The sequence below is a fragment of the Rattus rattus genome, chromosome 3 (genome assembly GCF_011064425.1).
Source record: "Rattus rattus isolate New Zealand chromosome 3, Rrattus_CSIRO_v1, whole genome shotgun sequence".
Taxonomy (NCBI): domain Eukaryota; kingdom Metazoa; phylum Chordata; class Mammalia; order Rodentia; family Muridae; genus Rattus; species Rattus rattus.
Genome location: NC_046156.1, coordinates 14,938,600 through 14,955,805, shown reverse-complemented (window position 1 = coordinate 14,955,805; position 17,206 = coordinate 14,938,600). Strand labels below are relative to the sequence as shown.

At 45.7% G+C, this 17,206-nt stretch overlaps 1 protein-coding gene, 1 long non-coding RNA gene and 1 other non-coding gene across 3 annotated transcripts; 1 reads left to right on the top strand and 2 right to left on the bottom strand.

Annotated features, from left to right (window-relative positions):
• The first annotated feature begins 2,342 nt into the window (after positions 1 to 2,342).
• C3H1orf52 (chromosome 3 C1orf52 homolog) lies at positions 2,343 to 9,017 on the top strand. The gene is made up of 3 exons (XM_032897215.1): positions 2,343 to 2,658; positions 3,200 to 3,398; positions 7,995 to 9,017. Exons 1-3 carry the CDS (start codon positions 2,386 to 2,388, stop codon positions 8,063 to 8,065), a joined length of 543 nt encoding a protein of 180 aa, XP_032753106.1. The 5' UTR covers positions 2,343 to 2,385; the 3' UTR covers positions 8,066 to 9,017.
• A 4,221-nt stretch (positions 9,018 to 13,238) lies between these two features.
• LOC116897382 lies at positions 13,239 to 13,354 on the bottom strand. Its single transcript, XR_004387427.1, has one exon. It is a non-coding gene; the product is annotated as a U5 spliceosomal RNA (small nuclear RNA).
• A 316-nt stretch (positions 13,355 to 13,670) lies between these two features.
• Positions 13,671 to 14,641, bottom strand: LOC116895292. The gene is made up of 2 exons (XR_004387269.1): positions 14,412 to 14,641; positions 13,671 to 14,246 (listed from the first exon to the last, which is right to left on the bottom strand). It is a non-coding gene; the product is annotated as an uncharacterized LOC116895292 (long non-coding RNA).
• Positions 14,642 to 17,206: the final 2,565 nt, after the last annotated feature.

Sequence of the window (17,206 nt, the reverse complement as noted above, 5' to 3'; positions counted from 1 at the left end):
CAGTGACACACCTACCCCAACAAGGCCACACATCCTAGTAGTGCCAGTCCCTGGGCCAAGCATCCACAAACCTGCACAGCCAGAGTTCATAGTCATCATGTCTGTCTCTGAAGGTGGGATGGAGGAAAAGGGAGAAGGGGAGTGTAAGGCAAGGGACTAGCTTGACTTGGTAGCATATAATTTGTTACTAAGTTAGTGGACTCAGTAGTTAAAAAGTTATTTTTCAGAAATACCAGATTAACACAGTATAAAAATTATATTCCACACTCACTTTTTTATTACCTTTAAAAAAAAATTCTTTTTGTACAGTTGTAGGCTTAACAGAAAAAGTAAGCATGAGTAATTAAAGACCCATCGTTACTGTGTCCCATACTTCTTATATTGATGCGATAACTTGTATAGATTATGAACCAATATTAATTGTTGTTAACCAGAGTCCATATTGGGGTCCTCCATTATATAACTTGAAAGGTTTTAGAAGTGTATAATGTTCTATATTAACCCCCAAAAATGGTTTATTTTCACTGCCTAAAAATAGTCTTTCCTGGGGCGTGAAGACTGAGGCCCCCTCAGGCTGTGTCTGAGAGTTCCTCTCTGAGGAGGCTCATCCTTAGCATAGGACTGCAAAGTGAAACGGGCCAGGGTAGTGGCCGTTACGAAGTTTGGCTTTACTTTCACTTGTTTTAATGAATAACTACGCACCGGCATGTGGCGGGTGGGTGTAGTATATGTGTGAGTTCATGTTAGTGGTGTACTTATGTTTGGAGTCCTGAGGCTGATGTCTAATGTGTTACTCGGTTGCTCTCCGTCTTACTGTTTGAGACTGACTTGCTCAGCCTGCAGTTCACCATTTGACTAGACTGGCAGTTCCTGGGATCCCCTGGCTCTGCTCCCCCAAGCCCTAGGGTTACAGATGGACCACTACACCCAGCTTTTATATGGGTGTTGGGTACCCAAACTCGGTGGTCCTATGTGTGCAGCAGGTACCTTACTGACGGAGCCACCTTGCAACCCTTGGCAATCAACTTTTCGAGTTTAAATTTTAAAAGCTTGAGGTTTTTATCTCATCTAAGAGACTTCTGCCACCCCAACTCCTCTCAAATTTTCTGGAAATCCCGTTGTTTTTACTTGTCCTTGTTGCTTCATTATGGTTTGTTTTTGAGAGAGCCTCACAGTAACTTGGGGTGTCCTCAAACTCACTATATAAACAAGCATGGCTGTGGATGTCCGATCCTTGTGCATTCACCCCCATTTCCCCAGGGCTGAGATTAGATACCACCACCATACCCAGTTTATATGGGTGCTAGGGATGCAGCCGGAAGCTCTGGATGTGGAATCATCTGGACCACTCCTTTTCCCTCTTCCCTTCATTGGTCTGATGCTGTTTTCATTGCTGTAGTAAACTATAATTGTAGATATGGTTACTCAGCTGTCAGTGGGTTCTATAATTCTGTCACGTCATCAGGCCCGAGGATGGGTGAGGGGACCCTGAATTTGCTGATGGTATCAGAACTGAGGATGACTTAAGTAACCCTAGGACTTTGTACTTTGGGAACAATTTTATCTCTGTCAAGTCTAGGTACTTGGATAGAAGGAACTTTTTCTAGAAACACGCAGACCTATTATCTCAGAAATTATAATCCAGCGATACTCATTGATGTAGCCTGTGGGTGGCCACCAGAATAAATACTAGGTATATAAACATGAACAAGGCAGTCTAGCCCCTTCCATTACCAAACTTACAGTACTGTTCTGTAGAGTTTAGGAGATAAGAATAAGACCAAATGGCAAGGTATTAATGACTGTGTTCTGACCAGGCATTCTTAACTGGGATCTAAATATTTACAATGATACCAACTTGGGGGGCGGGGCATCATTACCGCATTGGCCTCTAGTTTATACCAATCCTCCAGCCTCATCCTCCTAAGTGCTGGGGTTAGAAGTGTGCACCCCCAGCCCCTGCTAGTTTGTTCTTACTGTTTTATACAGTGTCTCCTGCATAGTACTAGCCGTTAAGGAGGGCCTTACATGCGCCTTGCTGGCCCTCACATTGTCAATAGCCCACCCTCCTCAACCTAGGATTATAGGTTTGCATCACCGTGTTTGGCTTTTCTGTGCTTTAAATTACAAGCCCAGAGTCACTGGTTTCCCTCCAGGTATCCTAAGGCTCCCATGCTTTTTCCCAGGGATCCTTAGGAAAAAGCAAATACCTTGCTGGAGGTTTGTGGAATCCCTGCCTCCTGCCTCTTTCCACTCTCCCCAAGAGTAGACGCGTGGCTTTGTCGCTAGAGGGCGCAAACCGATCACGTCCCAGCCTAGGGGGCGGGACCAGTCGTGGCTTCCGGTTTCCGGCTTCCGGCCGAGAGGGTGGAACCCGCAGCCGTCATGGCAGCTGAAGAGAAGGACCCGTTGAGCTACTTCGCGGCTTACGGGAGCAGCAGCTCCGACTCGTCGGACGAGGAGAACAGCGAGCCGGAAGACGCGGGTCGCAAGGAGGCGGCCCCGGCTCCGACGACCGGCGGCCGCGGGAAGCAAGCGGAGAAGCGGCTGCCGGGCCCCGACGAGCTGTTCCGCAGCGTGACCCGCCCGGCCTTCCTCTACAACCCGCTCAACAAGCAGATCGACTGGGAGCGGCATGTGGTGAAGGCGCCGGAGGAGGTGAGGTCCCCGGCTCCGCGGCCGCCCCGGGGCCCGACGTCCGCCCCCCACACGCACTCAGCCCGCGGCATGCCGCGCGTCCCCACGGCCCCGGGAGCCCGGGGGGTGTCAGCCCGGGCCCGCCCCTCCGCGCTCGGGGCCCCCAGCCGGGCGACGACTAACGGTGGTGACTCCCCGCCCCCCGCTGCAGCTTCTCCCCGAGACCCCTTCCCTTTGACGCCGAAGTGCCTGCGCTGCTGCCTCCAAGACAGTGTCTCTGCTGCAGCCTCCTGAAGGGGTCAGCCTGGCCGTAGTATCTGAGACTGGATTCTTCTTTGGTAACTAAAAGTTATTAGCTTTATTTGTTCAGGGAACCCTTTGACTTTTCACCTAACCGTGTTGTGATGTTGATGAGAAAAAAAAAAGTGTCTTTTAAGCCTAAAGAATTAAAAAAAAAAAAGTCAGCCAGAAAGATGAGCAGACGGCAGGGAGGTGCATGCGCTCGTATCCACCGCGGGACCCTCGGTTCGTCACAGGGCTTCTTAATGTGCTTACTTAACAGCCTCCAAAGGAATTCAAAATCTGGAAGTCCAACTGCGTACCGCCCCCAGAGACCTACACTGCTGAGAAGAAGCCGCCGCCGCCGGAGCTGGACATGGCAATAAAATGGTCGAACATCTATGAAGACAATGGTGATGATGCCCCACAGAATGCTAAGAAAGCCAGGCTTCTGCCGGAAGGGGAGGAGACGGTGGAATCAGGTAAGAAGAGTGCGTTTTAAGATTTTAGCCCTTGGTGCTTCTCAGAAAGAAGAAAATACTCCGTGAAAAAGTTTAGAGCCTAGTGAATTGGAAGATTTGTCCAGAATGGTTTTTGGATACTAACAAGAAATTACTTGGATCATTTGAGGTTTTTGTTTTATTTTGTGCGAGACAAGGTCTATGTAATCTGGATGTTCTGGAACTCATATGGTAGACCAGTCTCTTGAGTGAGGCCAGCCTGTCTGTGCCTCAGTACCTCAGTGCTAGGACTGAAGGCATGTGCCAGCACCCCCATTTTCTGCTCCATTTATAAGTATTCTGCCCGAAAGTAGTCTCAGGTTATATGGGCTTATGATGCCTTATTAGAGCAGAGGTGTTAGCTCACGGGTTCTTGTACCTGCATTTGTGACACGCCGAGTGAAGGCTTTGTTCGAGTCTGTTCATGCACTTGTGCTTCAGAGCTAAAATCAGGGTTGCAGAGTGCAGTCAGCAGTTGGGAGGAACAGTCCTGGAGTAGTGGCTTGGTTTCCTTGCCTTGTTGGTAATGTCAGTTATCTCTCGCCTAGACGGTCACAGTAATCCCTGCCTGCAAACCCTTCAGTCCCCAACTGCAGCAGTGAGCTGCTGCAGCTCATATCTGATAGGAGAACTGGCTGGCCCGAACCTGCACAGACTAAGAGCTGGAGAATTGTGTGACCCGCTCAGTCCCCCTCAGCACCATCATTTTAAAGGGCTCAAGTGGACCAAACCATGATGGGTTCTTGGTTTTAGTGTGCACCTTAGTCTGAACTGAATGCTTTAAACTCTTGGCTAGTAGAGTCATTCATCTCACAGAAAGCAAAGTGAGAAGATGTCCAGCATTTACTCTCCTCTACCTGGATGTGCTGGTGGTGCTGCTCAGTTGTGTGTGGTTGCTTTTTCACAATCAGGCAGCAAGCTGTGATCCAGCCCTGTGTGTGCCCTAAGTTACTAGTACATTGTGAGCGCTCAGAGGGTGACTGTTAGAGTGAGCTTGGTGGTATTTTTGTTAACAGATTTCTGATCTTCCAATACGGGGTCCATCCTTACAGAGAGATGTTTAAGAGAAGGGGTGTTTTGATCTGTTTAGCAAGGCATCATCTTACATAGCTGAAGACCTGGAACCCCTGCTGCCCCTGCCTTTACCCCCCTCCTCCCACGCCCCAGCACTGGGGCTAAAGGTGTATAGGTGTCCAGGTTTTCTGTTGGTGGTGGTGGTGGTTGGTTTTTTGTTTGTTTGTTTGTTTGTTTTTTTCTTAAAATTTTTAGTAATTATTAAATGGTACTTTGATTAAAAGATATTTTTGAATAAAATAATCCTTATAGAGTCCTACAAAATTAGAATGAGTAAATGTAGAAATGAGAGCTAAAGACTTCTCCAAGGTTGTAGTAAGTACTTTTTATTAATATCATTAGCAAGCTGACACAGTAGTGACTCGTAGTTGACTCTCATTGTCTCACAGATGAGAACACAGTCTGGCATGAATGAATTCAGCCAAGTTCACACCGTTGGGAACTGACAAAGTAGGACTCCAAGGTCAACCTTGAAATAGGATTTGTGTCTTGTTAGCTGAGGTTTGCTGCCTTGTTTTCACCGTTTAGGAGATAATCATTCTTCTCAGGGACCAGAATTGATACCCAGGGTGCCATAGTCTAGTGCTCTTAATGTCCCTGTCCCTTTAGAATAAAGACCAGGAATTATATGTAAGTAAGGAAGAATCCTCTGTTTTTAACTTTTGGGTTCAATTACCAGAAATTCAAATAAATGGCAAATAGTGCCCACATTGCTATAGCTAATTCTATCCTTTTGATTAGAAAGTGAGTGTCAGCAATAGGAAAAAAAGAAAGGACCAAGGTTTTTCTAGTGTAAAGCCACATCGTAGGACTCAAAGGTCGTCCTGAGGCTGAGGGTGTAGCACAGTCAAAGTGCTTTCCTCACAGATGAAAGTGTCGATGCTTACAGTCCTGATCCTGGGGAGGCAGAAGGGACAGGAGAATCTGGGGCTTGAAGGCCAGCCTGGCTAACAGTAGGTAAGCTCCAGGCAGAAGAGAAACCTTGTCTTAGGAAGGGGTGGGGGGCACACATTAAAAATAGACATCAAATGGTTAATTTGGACTTGCATGTTGGGTACTCTATTAATAAGTAGCCCACACCTTTTTTTGAAATTGAGTTGGAAACTCACTATGTAGCCAGATGACCGAGAACGTCTGATCCTCTTGCCTCTGCTCTCAGGCTGAGTCTGTACCACCCTACCCATTTTGAACGTGGGTTTTCTGCTAGGTGAACACTGCCATCTCAACCACATCCTCAGCCAGTGGTTTCCAGTTGAGAAATGGTTTTTGCCATTGCAGACTCCCGTGCTATATGAAGTATATTAAGTATATATTAATTTGCCTAACATTTTCTCTTTGTACATATGTGAGTGTGGAGACCAGAGGACCACCCTGGGTGTCAGTCTTGTTGTTACCTTGTTTGAGACGTTTTCTCTGCTATTCATGTATGTATGCCATGTCTATCTGGCCTTAGAGCGGGGAATTCTCTCTGCCTCCGACCTTGCCATGTGAGCTCTGAAATTACAGACATGTGTTAAGTGATCAGGCTTTTTGCAAAGACTACGGGAATTCAAATTCTCTTCCAGAACCATCTCCCCAGCCCCTGACATTTTTTAATCTATAGTTTGTAATTAATTACTAAGCCACCTTGCTTTGATTTTGCCTTCCCATATTCTTCTTCCTTTCTTACGTTTGGGATTTAGAGGAGCTGAGAAGGTTAAATCGAGTCTTGCCCCGACTGCTAACGGTGCTGCTTTTGTAGTGATTGTGAAATGCTCATAAGTAAACTCAGATGGTCATAGCTTTAGTACAAATGGCTGCCTTCCTGCCCTGGTGTTTAAGGCAGCTCCTCGCTGTGATGCTAGAGGGCGTGAGCCCTGCTCCACTCCTGGGAACTCATTTTCACAATTGTAGTTTGTGTTTTTTTCAGTAGACTTACCTGTAGTGTCAGAATAAAAGCAGAAATGTCCCTTATTAACGTGTGTTAATGTGTTTCACAGAAGTCTTCAAAAATGCTTTCAGCTCTTTATATTACTTGTTCTGAAAATAATTCCAAGGTTAACTTGATAATTAAGCTCCAGCTAAAATTGTTTTGAGTTAATGGATATAGTGACTTTACACCAGTATCCCCAAACTTAGGGCGCCGAGGCAGAGGGTCAGACATGCATGTCAACCTAGGTTACAGATTCTCCTCACATGTGTGCAGGAGGGTCAGACATTCACATCCGGCCTAGGTTACAGATTCTCCTCACATGTGTGCTTTAATCTCAGCAGTTAGGTCAGCCTTAGCGCTTTTAAATATGAAGGCGCCTTAATATCAAATTCGTCTATATTATACCTGTTGGGCTTCGGGTAGCATGTTGATCAAAAATATATATAGGTAAGCTAGGCATGGAGGATTGCTCCTCTCTGTAATCTTAGTCCCCAGAAGGCTTGAGGCAGGAAGATTATGAAATCAGGCAAGTCTGGGTGACAGGAAGAAAGGGGATGGGGAATAAAGTCAGAGCAAAGGTGTTTAGTATAGAGCGCTTGTCTGAAAGGCGTAGGCTATGGGGTTTAGGCCCTGCTCCACGGACGTAGGGAAGTCAGAAGCTGTGTTTATGTACATGGAGTTCTTCTGAGGTGGGAGGGTGAGATAGTGTGACCACGTTGCTGTATAGCTGACTGCCAATACTCAGTGTAGCCCAGGCTGGCCTCAGACTTATAGCAATCCTATCTCATCCTCCCAAGTGCTAGGACTTGAGGGACACCACCACCTCTTTATATCACACATTCATTTCAAGACGGGAATTAACAACTAATCTGCTAGCCTGTGCTTGTTGAACCACTTAAGTGCTTGTTCTTTTAATAGAATGAAGAGATCTGCCTTTTCAGGATTGACATTTTGTTAATGGAAATTTTCTGTGGTTAATAATAACTGTGTGGGGGAGTGGGTACTATTACTATATTGTGCCTTCCTCCATCCAACCTTTCCCTAACACCAACATGGAGCCTGCTTATTCTGTTGCCATTAAGCAGTTCTGACCTCCTAGGAGGAGGAGTCTGGAATTAGCAGACACCTCTGAGGTTGTCTGAACCTTCACTTGTGCTGTGGTGGATTGATAGTGAGACTGGGAGATGGACTCTGAGAGGACAGATCTCGCTGGCGGTCGCTTAGCATGGCTAGATGTATGTCTTATAGCGGAACTGCTCTACCCTAGGAAGTGTGGAGCGTATCTGATGCCTGCAGTGTGTATACTAGAGAGTTTAGGGAGTGGCTTTTCCAGAAAAAGCTGGTTTTCACAGAAATATCTTCTATCTTATTAACTTGTCCTTAAACAGTCAATTTGCAAATATTATATTGATGCAATTTAAAAAGTTTTATATGTAATTTGATATCGAGGTTCTAAAAATTAGTATTTAATTTTATTGGTATGCATTTAAACATCCAGTGAGTACCTGTTCTGGCATAGAGCTGACTGTGTTTTTGGTGTTGATTTTTAAAGACTCACTAACTAACGAAGCTCTCTTCTTTCCCACTTCAAGACGATGACAGAGACGAGCGTGCATCCAAGACCCGCAGAGTGGAGCCGGGAGAGGCAGCCAAGAAGAAGTAGAGAACGGTGGCTCCTGAGATGTGCCGTTGGGCGGAGTGTTTGCTTTTGTGCGTTACTATGACAGACATCTCCATGAACGTATTTATGTTGATGAACTAACGAGTATCGTCTCAAGACTTTCCACTGTAGAATTCACTTTTTTATTTAAAACCTGTATGTATTTACAACTCTAATGGTGACCTGTGATTGTGAACTGACAGTACTTGGAAGCATTCTGGCTATCACAAAATTGGTGACAGGCTTTGAGAGTTTGTCACATGGACATGCCAATGTTCTATGAACCTTTTATAAAGGATTATATTTTTAAAGTAAATATATTGTATTGTACTGTGAACTTGTGGGTGCTTTTCATTAGTGTCTGTACAGTGTAAATAGATGATCATGGAAATAAAATTACTTATTCAGCATTGCTGTTAACTGAATGCCAGTAACCAGTATTTGTGACAAGCGACCTGCTTGCCCTGTGACATTTTAATTCACAGTGGTGATAGGCTGTAGGGAGAGCCTCCCATGTTCAGGTGCCTTGTGCATTCTTCTCTCCAACCATCCTGTAAAGAAAGTAGACATTCGAGTCCTCAGTGTGTGATGAGAGCTTGAGGAGCTGGGCAGAGGGATACGCAGCAGTGAGTGAAGACAGCAGTCCCTCTGGCCGGACCCCAGAATCGGATCAAACACCTGTCCACTCATCAGACTTCAGTCATTTTCCAGGAACGTCGTCTCTCCCGTGTGCACTTCTGTAGGGGAGCTCTCCTCATACCCTGATTATGCGGCTGCACTTGTATCTGCCTTACAATGTGCTTAGTCACTTCTTCCTTAAATATACGGGAGGCAGACCAGGCTATGAAAGATGACCAGAATCAGCAAAGAGCATAAGGCATCCAGTTAGGTTTGAGTCTGTGTGAGTATATGTGATATAAGAGACACATTAAAAACCATTGCAATTCCAATTTAACTGAGCATCTTGTTTATTTGGGGGTCTGGGACTGAAGCCTAAAACTTTGTCCATGCTGTACTACTACGCTAGACTCCTGTCCTCTAGTACCTAGGCTTTTCTTCATCCAGTTCCTTTGTTAATGCTTTGAATATAGCAAGCAAAGTAAAACAGTCCTCTTTTTACTCTGGGACCTCATCTTTCTGGCCTCCAACTTTCCTAAGGCTAGCCCACCCTATGCTCTTATTCTTTCCACGAGTCTGTGGCAGATTCAGACAAGCTGCCAGTATGGGGATGCCTTCCTGGTCCCGCACTGTAAGGCTTGCCTCAGACTTGTATATCCTGCTCTCCATCTCTCCTTGTCTCAAAGGCCCCACACGGTGTGTCAAAGCACCTTTCCCAGGTGTGCTGTTAAGGTGCATCATTCTGCCTTGTAAACCCTTTGCTTGGCCTGGCTCTTCTCCAGTGACCTAGTCAGCTCTCCAAGGGCCAGCTCAGGTGTTCCCTCCTTCACATTCAAGACTGATTTCTCTCTATCCGCCACGACATGTCGGTCTCAATACTAAGGGACTAGTCAAATGGTTCCACGTACTTACTGGAGACTAGGCTTTGTTTGTGCTTCGTACAAGATGGGCAAACGTTTATTTGATAAGAGGCTTCATCAACCCTTTCCAAGGAAATGAGGTACAAAGAGGGATTTACTCAAGGGTGGAGGAGGTAGTCCAGCGTGGTTAGTTAGCTGGCAAACTGGACAACTTGAATCCAATCCTCAAGTACACAGAACCAACTTCTACAAGCTGTCCTTCAATCTGTGCGCACACACACACACACATACATATACACAATTTTTTTTTTATGTTTAAATAGGGAGAGTGGAAATCTATCAACATTTAAAATTTTGGCTTTGTTTTTTAAGACAGGGTTTCTCTGTATAACAAAACCCTGGCTGTCCGGACTCTCTTAGACAAGTTCTAGGATAAAAAGGCATGTTCCACCACACCTGGCAACGTTTTAAATTTTTAAAGATTTAAAAATAAATTTACTCAAGGGAGACCGGCATTGTCACTCCCGGGCCAGTAAAACCACTGAGGAATGAGTGCCAGAAGTCATCTGTAAGTTATTCATGTGTATTTGGTTCAAAGAATGTCTCACCCTTGGGGTATTCAGAATGCATACATCTAAAGAATTAATACCCAAAACTTAATGCCAGAAACATTAAGATGGACCAGACAAATATTTTAGGAAAATCATACATATATCAAGGTCTTAGCTTATCTTCTTTTAAGATTTTTTTTTTTTTTTTAATGTGAATACACCACTGCTGTCTTCAGATACACCAGAAGAGAGCATTAGATTCCATTTTGAATGGTTGTGAGCCACCATGTGGTGGCTGGGAATTGAACTCAGGACCTCTGGAAGAGCAGTCAGTGCACTTAACCTCTGAGCCATCCCTCCAGCCTTAGACTTACAAAGATCTTTAAAGTCATCCAGGTGATACTGGCACCTTTAATCCTAGAGGCAGGCTGATCTCTTAAGTTTGAGGCCAGCCTGGTCTACAAAGCAAGTTCCAAGACAGCCAGGGCTACACAGAAGAACCCTGTCTTGGAAAAATAAATAAATAAAATGAAAGGGGTCGGGGATTTAGCTCAGTGCGCTTAGCAAGCGCAAGGCCCCGGGTTTGATCCTCAGCTCAGGGAGGGGGGGTGGAAAGAAAATGAAAGATCTTTCAAGGCTTTAAGTAAGCAGCAAGTATAAGACTATATCCTCTATCCAAAAAGTTTTCGAGGGCTAGGGGTGCAGTTCGGTGGAGTTTGTTTGCTGTGTACAAGGTCTACAGGGCCCTGGGTTTAACCCTTACCACATAATGTAGGCATGTAGTGTATGTATGTATGTATGTATGTATGAATATGTATGTATGTATGTATGTTTGTATGTGTATGTATGTATATCCAGCATTTCACTTGTTTGAGGCAGTGCTGGGTTTCAAACCCAGGGCTGACACATGTACTATGCCACCCAGCCCTTACTTTGTCTCAAAAAAGTCTCCAGATAGCCACAACCTTTCCCTGAAAGTTCTTTGGTTTTCCTCTTTCATTTCTAATTATGGCTTGCGTTTAAAATCATAGCACCTAGACACCAGCACCCAAAGGACTTATGAGAGCAATCTTCCCACAACTGGTATTGTCTTTGGTGTGAGCATTGCCTTGCTTTTTTGGGCTCATGAAATGACAGGCTTAGAAGCCAGTCTTGAAATGTCACTTCCTGCAGGCCTGTAGTATTCTGCTCCACCTCGGTCTGGAACTCCCTCTTAGCCTGTTTACCATTTCCTGAAAAAGAAAAAGAAGCAGCATTTGATGCTTGCACACCATTGAAGAAGGAGAGCTATTTTCCTGGCCTAATTACCTGCCTCTACTTCTAAAGGAGACTCACATCCTAGCAACCCTCTCTGGCACGCCTTGCAGTTTGAGGATTCACGGTTTAAATTTAGAAACCCCACAGGAAAGTGGGGTAACTGACCAATCACCTCCAACTGAGAAAGTGACTCTGACAGCAAAGGACAAGAGAGCCGATGTGGAAGCAACTCCAGGGAGGTCAGAACTAGGGAAATTTTAACCCCTGTTGCTTTCTTCCCGGACCCCCCCCACACACACCCCCCACACACCACACCACACAAAACACCACCACCACCACCACCACACACACACACACACACACACCCCACACACACCACACCACACAAACACCACCACCACCACCACACACACACACACACACACACACACACACACACACACACACACACACACACACCTGTGCCCTGTGGCTTTTCTTACTACCAACAGGAAACTCCAGCTCCTTACCAAGTTCAGCCTTGAGGTCCAGGAGCCTTGCGGCAGAATTTCTTCCGTTCATCTGGAGCCTGTACATCAACTTTCTAAGACAGAACACCCTATCGTCTCCTCCCTTCTCCTTGTCGCTTCCTTTCATCCTCCTCCCCTTCTTGCCCAGCTCCCCCTCTCTTCATATTTCTCTCTCCCTCCTCATCCTCAGCTAAATTACTCGAGTTCCCCAAAGCTCCCCGTCCTGATGTCCCTCCATACCAAACTAATTAGTGCAGTTACCTCTGCCGTCTGTGGCTACAGACCGGTTAAAGCCTGCTATTGAGGTTAACAAATGAGAGGGTTAATTTTTTTCCCCGACTGCCCCACAGTTGGGAAAGAAAATAATAAGCCCTTGTATTTGTGCTTCTGTGTTTTTGAGCTCCCTTCCCGGGCCTGGCCGCCACCCAGCAAAGGGGCTTACCGTGGGGTTTCCAGACTGTCTGAAACCCAAAGATAAGTGGCTGATCTCTGAACTAAAGCTTGGAATTCACTACTGCACACCAAGGTGCTCCAAGCCTTGCTGATTCGGGATGGGAAATGATTTGGGTGCATTAGGATATAGATGTCCAGGTCCTCTGGAACCAACTGGAAGTGATTACTTAATCATTCCATGGTAAATGGCTTTTTCTAGGTACACTGTGCTTTTATGTATTTTTAACTGTCTTAGAGGGTGCTGAGTGTGCCCAGTGGGTCTGGCTGGTTATGAACTACCTGGCTTTCCTGTCCTTTTTCCACTTTTCACTGTAACCCCAGAAAGGCAACCCCAGTCACCCTAGCTGAGCCCAGGCTTCCTTGCTTGCCCTGGGAGTTTACTTCAGAGCACAGAAGCTGACACTCGAGAGAGTAGTTGATGGAGCATTAAGATTTCCTTGTTATTTTCATGATTTCAACTCATTTTTCCAATAGGAACTGTGGGCATTTGGTAAATCGTGAGAGAGAATGCCTTATCAGTGGCCTCACAGAAATGTCTCAAGCTAGGGAAATGCCCTGTGTGTCACAGAAGCGTGCACTCGCACAAAGCCCGATGTGCTTATGTCTGGTTTTTGCTGCTACTGTTTTGCTACAGATATATTTAGTCTTTTCAAAAACCAGAGCATTTACAACAAAAATGCACCTTATTATTCTTAAGTCCAGTTGCTTCCATTAGTTCTCAATATATCAATGTTAGCTATAAACCCCCTGTGGTATTAATATTCACGAAAGTTTTTCTGATTCTGAAAAATGATACTTGATCACTGTAGACGTTCTAAAAACAGAAACAAGAGGACACAATAGGCAGAAATCTACTATACAATATTCTCTTATTTTTCTACATGTACCATGCACATGTGCTAGACAAGATAAATATTCTTTTTTTAATAGCCTTACAAAAGCAAGGCCTCAAAAAATTGGTTTGAGACTCAGAATTGTTCCTCTCCACAGAAATCTTTAGTAAAAGGCGAAAGATTTATACGATCTGAAGAGAAAACAGAGTATAAATATTCTTTTACTTAACATTTAACCTTTTCAGTCCTGCAAGAATTTTTCAAAATCTATTTTTGGGGGTGCTAGAGAGATGACTCAGCAGTTAGGAGCACTTGCTGCCCCTGCAGAAGTCCTGGGTTCAGGTCCCACCACCAATGTTGAATGGCTCACAAGCGTCTGTTCCAGGGCCTCCAGCACCTTCTTCTGGCCATTGAGGGTATCTTCATGATCATGGTGCACACATAGATTAGGGCGCACATGCACACACACACACACACACACACACACACACACACACACTTGCGCACAATGTTTCTAAAACTGTTTTACAGTTACTCAACTTCATTGTATCATAATTTATTTATCATTTAGTTATCAGGCAATAAAACTATTTCCAAAAAATTTGCCACAATAAATAACACTGTGGTGGACATGTTAAGTCTTTGGTAACAGAGTCGATCATGGAACTGCCTTTTCTACGTTAAGAGTTCTCTGATTTGCTTGAATTTATGCTCCTGCCTTCTTCTCCTGTTGGGGGTTGGGAGCACCTAGAACCTAGTCTCATGGAGCCCAGGTAGTCTTCCAACTTGCTCTGTGGTGGAGAATGACCTTAAACTCCGGATCCCCCTGCCTCCACCTCTTCTATGTTGGGGTTATAAACACGTACCACCATGCCCAGCTTCCGCTAACTTCTTGGAGCTGCATTTGAATAACCGCTTTCGATGTTTCTGTACACCTTGAAATTCTAAATGTTAAGCTTCTTACCACAAACTACCTCTTTGTACCAAGAACGTGGCATTTCTTCTAGGTCCTCTTTTAGCTCTTCTCAAAAGCCATACTCCTGTTTTTAGACCGCTTCAAAAATGGTACTTGTCTGTGCCTCCATTGAGAACGTGGTAGTTTGCTTTCGGCGTAGAAATCGATGACTAATATGGGCGAAAGACAAACTTGGGGTAAAAAGAGAACTCCAGGAAAAGGAAAAAGCAAGTAGACTAGCCGCACCCCCCTCGCCCTGCACCCCCTCCTCTCCCGCGACTCTCTAAGACTGCGGCAATTAGCAGAGACAAACCTTAGGGGGAGCTAGAGGCTGCTGAACGACTGGCAACTGCCTGGAGTCTGAAAACGACCCTTAGATCTGGGTTTTCCTCACTGCAGGAGGCAGCCCGAGCTATCCGGAGAAGAAAGGGAAGTAATGAGGCACCTCTCCTCCCTCCTACAGAAGGAAGTCGCCTGCTCATCACAGCCTGTAGGACTGAGGAGGCCTCTTAGCCCCAACTCCCGATAAAGTAAGTCTGAGGGTTTAAAAAAAAAAAAAAAAACAGCGCAAGGCCCTGGGTTCGGCCCCCAGCTCCGAAAAAAAGAAAAAGAAAAAAGAAAAAGAAAAAAAAAAACAGTGCCCAAGAGAGGATCTCCCAGGAGAAGGAACTGGACCCAGTCTCTCACCCAGTCAGGGAATCACATTTCAGTCGCCTCCAAGTTGGCCCCGGTTGTCATACCTGCCTAATTGGCTTAGGGCATCTGCAGAGCGCAGGAGAGCCTTGCGTTTCAAAAGGGAGGCAGGAGAGTCATTGTGAGTTTAAGGCCAGCTTGAGCTAGATGGCACATTCCAGGCCAGCATGAACCACAGAGTGAGACTCTGTCCCTAGAAAACGAACGGAAACCCTTCAACACCCTTGAAGGCAGGAAACAGCACAAAGCCACCACCCAGTCAGAGATAAAATCCCCTTGAGCCTTCCTTCTGACTCCTCCCCGACTTAAAAATCACATTTATTACAGAAATAGGTGAGATGGGTTTGGATGCTGTTTTATTAAGACAATATGTAGCTCACCACGACCTCAAACTTCCTCTGTAACACAGGTTGACCTCAAACTAGCAATTCTCCTGCCTCAGTCTCTCAATGCTCGGTACGAATCCTGTCTCAGTGCAGGGATTACAGGTGAGTGCCGTGGCATGTGGCTTAGAAAAATATTTTCCTGACTGGCTAAATAGAAAATCCAACTACCCGAGCCCCTCAGCCTCAGCCTTTCCCTTCAGCCCTAACTCCCCCTCAGCCCCATCATCTTGTTTAACTCAAGCCTGACCTTTCAGCCCTCTTTGTCCACACAATCATGAGGCACTCTTTCACTGACAAGCCCTCTGGGTTGTTGTTCTCCTATGTGCACTTAAGATAAAAGAAGGTGCAGAGAGAGAGGAGACAGCAGTCTGTCCTCTGACTCTATGTTAAATGTCCCCAAAGGCTTATGTGTGGAAAGGCTTAGTCACCAGCCGGTGGCATTACCAGGAGGTGGTGGTGCCTTTAAGAGGCAGGAAATGTCACTGGCCTGTGTCTTGAAGGAATGCTGGAGTCCAGCTCCTCTCTCTTTTGCATCCCAGCCACTGTGAGTTAACAACTTTGCTCCACCATGCATCACCGATGTTCTACTTCACCACAGGCCCAGAGGGCAGGGCCAAGTGACCACCAGCTGAAAACTCTGGTCCACGAGCTAAAATACACTTTTCTTCTATAAGTCAGTTGCCTCAAGTCTTCTGTCACAGTGATGAAGTAATCTTCACGCTTTCAACTGATTAAATTCCCTACTCTCAACTCATCTCTCCTACCATAAAACAAAGTACTTCCTCTTTCTCTTGCCCTTCTTCCTCCATAACATTTCAAAGCCAGAGCCTAGACGCACGGACTTCACAGTGTCTACCCCTTTCTTGCTGACTAGAATGTGGATGTGCTAACCTCATTTTGGTGACAAGCCCTGGAAAGTGATTCAGAGACCCTGAGAGAAAGTTAGGTTCCTGGGTGACTATGAAAAGCAAGTCAGCCCAGAAAACATGGGCTGTTCCTTCACATCAAGATGAGGATGTGGAAGGGGGAAAAACTTCTCAATTACTGTATGACTTCACTATACCTTAACACACGCAGCTCCTTTCAAGAAAGTGGTTTTTAGGTAAACCCTCAGAGGTCCCCAGTACGGCTGTGAATGGAGGTATCATATTTCTACTAGAAAGGGCCGTAGGGACTTTGGATCCTACCTTGTTTATTGCGTAAAGTGAGGACATGACCTCTCCAAGGTCTGCTAAGGGGAAGGGTTTTATTGTAGACAGGAGGGAGAGGACATTCTGAGGCTTCTGGAAGAGTCCAGAGCTGGGAGAGAAAGCAGCACAGTCAATAAGGCCAGCAGACTGGATGGACCATGAGAGGAGGAGGGGGAGGGCAGGGAGAGAGGGGTAAGAGAGACAAGAGAGAAAAACACGAGAGCACAAGGCCAAAATGCCAGGGTTATTTGGGAATGAGCGGCTGGGGAGGGAAGCCCACGAGCTGGGAAGTTTGGGGCAGGATAAGAAGAGCTGAGAAAGTAGATAAGTAGAGCTCCTTGCTCTACTGGAGGCCAGCCTATGCCTTGACACCACAGAAAGTCATTTGTTACTGCTGACAGCGATAGGAAAATGACTCCTTTGGTAGAGGGGAACAGAACGGGACCCCAGAATTAGGGGCAGTGGATTTTCCTTACCCTGACACTTAGCATGTCACAGCTACTCCATACCTGGCTTTCGTGTTCCAACCCATCCCTGGCGAACTGTGACTTCCGGCAAATGGCTTAAACTCTCCTGGGCCTCGTTTTCTTATCTCTGGATGTTAGACAACCCTGGGAACGATTTTACAACTGGAGGTAGTTCAGGCAAAAGTCCTTTTGTTCCCTCCTCTTTCTTTGCCTTCCTCCTGTGTGGGTTTAGAAGTTCGTAACTGACAGAGTCCCAACCGTTCCCTTATCAGTGTTGGTGCTGCGATGTATGACCTTTGTCATGCGTATAAACCTCAACTGTAAGGCTGTTTAAATGGACGGCTTGGATGGAAATTTTTATTATGTGCCTTA

Excerpts from the sequence above, each read along its gene's own strand:
- C3H1orf52 (XM_032897215.1), top strand. The coding sequence starts at position 2,386 with ATGGCAGCTGAAGAGAAGGACCCGTTGAGCTACTTCGCGGCTTACGGG. Across the intron at positions 2,659-3,199 it reads TGGTGAAGGCGCCGGAGGAG|CCTCCAAAGGAATTCAAAAT; the intron begins GTGAGGTCCCCG and ends CTTACTTAACAG. Across the intron at positions 3,399-7,994 it reads GGAGGAGACGGTGGAATCAG|ACGATGACAGAGACGAGCGT; the intron begins GTAAGAAGAGTG and ends TCCCACTTCAAG.